Raw genomic sequence first — 4,468 nt, 5'->3', positions numbered from 1 at the left:
TGCGTTTGTGTGTGTGCATGCGCGTGTACGCGTGTGTCTATGCGTGTAGTTGTTTTGCGTGTGCATGTCTGTTTGTTGTGTAAGTGTATGTTAGTGTGTGTGTGTGTGTGTGTGTGTGTGTGTGTGTGTGTGTGTGTGTGTGTGACTGTGTGTGTGTGTGTGTGTGTGTGTGTGTGTGTGTGTGTGTGTGTGTGTGTGTGTGTGTGTGTGTGTGTGTGTGTGTGTGTGTGTGTGTGTGTGTGTGTGTGTCGTGCGGCAGCAGCAGCCTCCACATCTGCAGTCACGAGAGAAGCAGCGAGGCCGTCCGCAGCGCGCGCCAGAGAGACACGGAGGATCCGACGTGAAATCTGCCCAAGGTATCCGCGCGCTTAAAAGGCTTAAAAGCTCGGGGAGAAAATTGGATCAGGGAGAATCGTCACCCAACTTTCATTATTTCCAAGTGGTGTGATTGAATTAAAGGGCAAGATGGCGGTTAGAGAGGAGAGGGGTGGATGGCGCGCGGAGGCTTGGCGCGTAATGGCGCGCGGTATTAAATTCTAATTAGAGACGCAGCGGATCAATGGGAGGGAGGTTGGACAGCGCGAGCCCCCCAGTGCCAGCCCAATAGACTGATGAGTTATTGTCATGTAAAAAAGCGCGAGCAATAAGACCAAACGCTTTGCTATTGTCCAAGCGGAAAGAGCCAAGTTTATTAGGAGCGCTGGATGCTCTAGAGACCGGGGGGCTAGGCGGCTCTTAGGGGGCTTTTCATAAAAGCGGGCGAGGCGCCTATAAAGCAGGCCAGTCGAGGAGCGGCCGCCGACCAGTCAACATCTCCTCCGCCCCACTCCCGCCACGCCACGAGTCACGCGCGTCCTCCTCTCCGTCTGTTTAAATCCAATTTCACGTTTTGTTGATTCCACTTTTTTTTCTTGGTTTCCTAGGAAGTGCGTCTTTCCGTCTCCACGAAGCCTGTTCCAATGTATAAAATGGAATACTCTTACCTGAACTCCTCCGCCTACGAGTCGTGTATGGCCGGGATGGACAGCGGCAGCCTGGCCTCCGCCTACGCCGACTTCAGCTCGTGCAGCCAGGCGAGCGGCTTCCAGTACAACCCCATCCGGACATCGTTCGGCGCTTCCGCGGGCTGCCCGTCCCTCGCGCCCGGCTCCTGCAGCCTCGGGACCCTCCGAGACCACCAGAGCAGCCCTTACGCCGCAGGTAAGCCCCCATGCGCCAGCCACTCCCGGTAACCAGGTCGTCTTTATAAAGCCCGTGATTGCGTTTCCACATGGAAACGTGTTTACTATTTACCAAAGCGAATCTGCTTACCCAAATGAAGCGGATTTATCAGGTTAGGAGCGATTGCAGGCGGCGGTAATTGGGTTAGCGGGTTATGCTGTCCTGCTCGCGCCCTAACCGCCAACAACATCATTTTAGGAAGGAGAGAATCATTTATTTACTCTGAGACGAGAAGCATCTTAATAACGAGATGAGATGAGATGGAGCGGCAGTACATTACGGTACATCACAACATTATGACAACTTCAACAACCCCAAGCCAAACAATTAGGTCAACATTACAATTAAGTTAACATTACAATCAAGTTAAGATTACAATGAAGGAAACATTACATTAAGCGCATCACGGCGCGCGGCGCGCAGCGACTCCGCATCTCAGCGACTTGCGCGCCTACATATGATTTCGCCGCTCGACTCATTTTAGACAAAATGCTGGATTTTAAATTGACTTCCGCTTGGTGACCCGGATACCATCGGGTGTCCACGCGCCCCGCTACACGGGACCCTGTCCAGCCCCCCTAACGGGACCCTGTCACCCCGTCTCCTCCAGTTCCCTACAAGCTGTTCACGGACCACGGCGGGCTGAACGAGAAGCGGAAGCAGAGGCGCATCAGGACCACATTCACGAGTGCGCAGCTGAAGGAGCTCGAGCGGGTGTTCGCGGAGACGCACTACCCGGACATCTACACCCGCGAGGAGCTCGCCCTCAAGATCGACCTGACCGAAGCCCGCGTGCAGGTATGCCCCCGCGCGCGCCCACCTGCACCGTCACTACAGCACGAGAAATAAATACAAACACACAAAAAAAAAAAACGCACTATCGAATATGGAATATTATTATTTTACTTTCCCCGCAGGACATCTATCGGTGTCATTATGTACAAGTTATAATTTTCATACTTTTTTATGATGTTTCCACTTTTCACATTATGTCCTATTTGATCACGTGGTTATTTATTATTTAGTAGGCCTACTGATCATCGATAAGTAATATGATCATATTACTGATCATATTAACGATAATATTAACGATCAAATTAATGATCAGATGATTATCGATTACTGATCTGGATCTCGTATTTCTAGGTTTGGTTCCAGAACCGACGCGCAAAGTTCCGCAAGCAGGAGCGCGCGGCCGCCGCTGCCGCTGCTGCGGCAAAGAACGGAACCGGGAAGAAGTCGGACCCGCGCGACGAGGACAGCAAGGAGCAGAAGAGTGCCGACCCAGACAGCACAGGGGGCCCGGGGGGGCCGCACCCCGCGGGCCCCCCCTCCTCCTGCTCCGGGCCCAGTCCCGCGGGGGGCGCGCTCAGCAGCCAGGGCGGCGGGCAGGGGGACCCGGGGAAGACCTCGGGGTCCATGGGGGTCCCGGGGTCCCAGGGGGGCCAAGGCTCCTGGGCCAGCGGCCCCGGGACCATCACCTCCATCCCGGACTCGTTGGGCGGGCCCTTCGCGAGCGTGCTGTCGTCCCTGCAGAGACAGAACGGCGCCAACAAGGCGGCGCTCGTGAAGAGCGGCATGTTTTAGCGGGTCCGCGGTGGATGGGAAGGAGGACTGTAGGAGGGGGGGGGGGGGGGGGGGGGGAGAAGGAGAGGGGTGGGGGGAGGGGAGGGACATGACCGAAGGACACGCATACACATCAACAGGAAGATGACGACTTCCGCTGCGGGGGTCGCTCCCTCCCTCCCCGGCTCCTCGCGCGGTCAGGTTAGAAGAATCACAATGTGACGTCATCGCGCCACCCCCACAGCAGCAGCAGAGCATCGATCACCGATCCGATCAGAGTCGATGTTTGGGACAAGACGCGTCGTCCGCTCGCCGCCGACTCTTGTTTCAGGACGAAAAAGACGCGCCGCGCGCCCCCGACAGACTGAGAAGGTTGGGGGGGGGATGCGCGTGCATCATTTTGTTTTTCTAGATCGTCGTCACGCACGCGGCCCATCACAGATTTCAGGGCTCGCGGTGGTTTCCGTTCACCGATCGATAGATGATCAATAAGAACGGAGCCCCGCCCCCTCGAACCGCACAACGCCCCGCAGCGCCCCCACAGACCCCCTGTATGTTTGTGTGTGTTTGTACGCAAGTGTTTTGTGGTGTTGTGTACTCTCGTCTGACGTAGTTCATCTTTGGAGCATCCCCCCCCCCCTCCCTGATTCCGCTCCCCCCCACCCCTCTGATTCTGCTCATCCCAGAAGTGATGCAAGCTTTTGTATTTATTTCGTCTCATTTGCATGTCGTCTCTTCCCTCCCCCCCTTCCCCCCTCCTCCTCACTCTGTGAACTTTATGTAACTCGTTTCGTCCGGATTCAAAGTTATTTATATGTAGGTCATGAATGCTTATATTTAAGAATAAGGAACTATTTCTACACGTGCACATAGTTTTCCAGGTGTACCATTGAAATGATTGTTGATGATAAAAAAAATAATGGTCCAAGTTGCTTCGTCACTTGTAATTGATGATAAAATGGCTGAGTCGATTTTATATTAGGATAAATACAGGAATTTCTAGATAAGATCTGGGCTGCAGGTGTGAGGCACCACGGACAGCGCAGGCACAGTCAGGCTATGACGTTAGTTATAAAGTCAAAACAATGAAGTTGATCCAAAGCAATTTACTAAATATTAAAAATCTTCATCTAGTTTCGCTCATCTGCCCGACAGTAGATTCCTGGTGCATTAGTGTTAGTATATCTATTAGTATAGATCTATTGGTATTAATATAAATTTTAGTATTAGTGTATCTATCAGTGTTAGGAGATCTATTAGTATTTTTATATAAATTAGTATAGATATATTGGTACTATGAGCTATGAGTGTTATTAGATCGATTAGTGTTAGTATATATATTAGTGTCAGTATGTCTATTAGTATTAGTACATCTATTAGGATTAGTAGATCTATAAGTATTATTAGATATATTAGTATTAGTAAATCTATAAGTATTAGTAGATATATTAGGATTGGTAGATCTATTAATATTCGTAGATCTATTAGGATTAGTAGATCTATAAGTATTAGTAGATCTATTAGTATTAGTAGAGCTATGCTTAAAGTAAATCTATTCAGACAAATACAAATACACACTGTGCAACGGTGAAACTTTAAAGAGACACAAACAAGTTCTCCTTTTGGTTTATACATTTTATTTATAAACATACATTATGCTAGAAATTCCGCTGCCTTTGAC

General features: G+C 50.6%; 1 protein-coding gene across 1 annotated transcript; it reads left to right on the top strand.

Annotated features, from left to right (window-relative positions):
• Positions 1-468: 468 nt before the first annotated feature.
• phox2bb (paired like homeobox 2Bb) lies at positions 469-2,838 on the top strand. The gene is made up of 3 exons (XM_060063503.1): positions 469-1,200; positions 1,832-2,019; positions 2,368-2,838. The coding sequence occupies exons 1-3, from the start codon at positions 960-962 to the stop codon at positions 2,806-2,808; spliced, it is 870 nt and encodes a 289-aa protein (XP_059919486.1). The 5' UTR covers positions 469-959; the 3' UTR covers positions 2,809-2,838.
• Positions 2,839-4,468: the final 1,630 nt, after the last annotated feature.

The sequence above is a fragment of the Gadus macrocephalus genome, chromosome 10 (genome assembly GCF_031168955.1).
Source record: "Gadus macrocephalus chromosome 10, ASM3116895v1".
In the NCBI taxonomy this organism is placed as follows: Eukaryota; Metazoa; Chordata; class Actinopteri; order Gadiformes; family Gadidae; genus Gadus; species Gadus macrocephalus.
This window is presented reverse-complemented; position numbering and strand designations above follow the sequence as displayed.

Coding starts and splice junctions, on each gene's coding strand:
- phox2bb (XM_060063503.1), top strand. CDS start 960: ATGTATAAAATGGAATACTCTTACCTGAACTCCTCCGCCTACGAGTCG. Junction 1,201..1,831: donor GAGCAGCCCTTACGCCGCAG/GTAAGCCCCCAT, acceptor CGTCTCCTCCAG/TTCCCTACAAGCTGTTCACG. Junction 2,020..2,367: donor TGACCGAAGCCCGCGTGCAG/GTATGCCCCCGC, acceptor TCGTATTTCTAG/GTTTGGTTCCAGAACCGACG.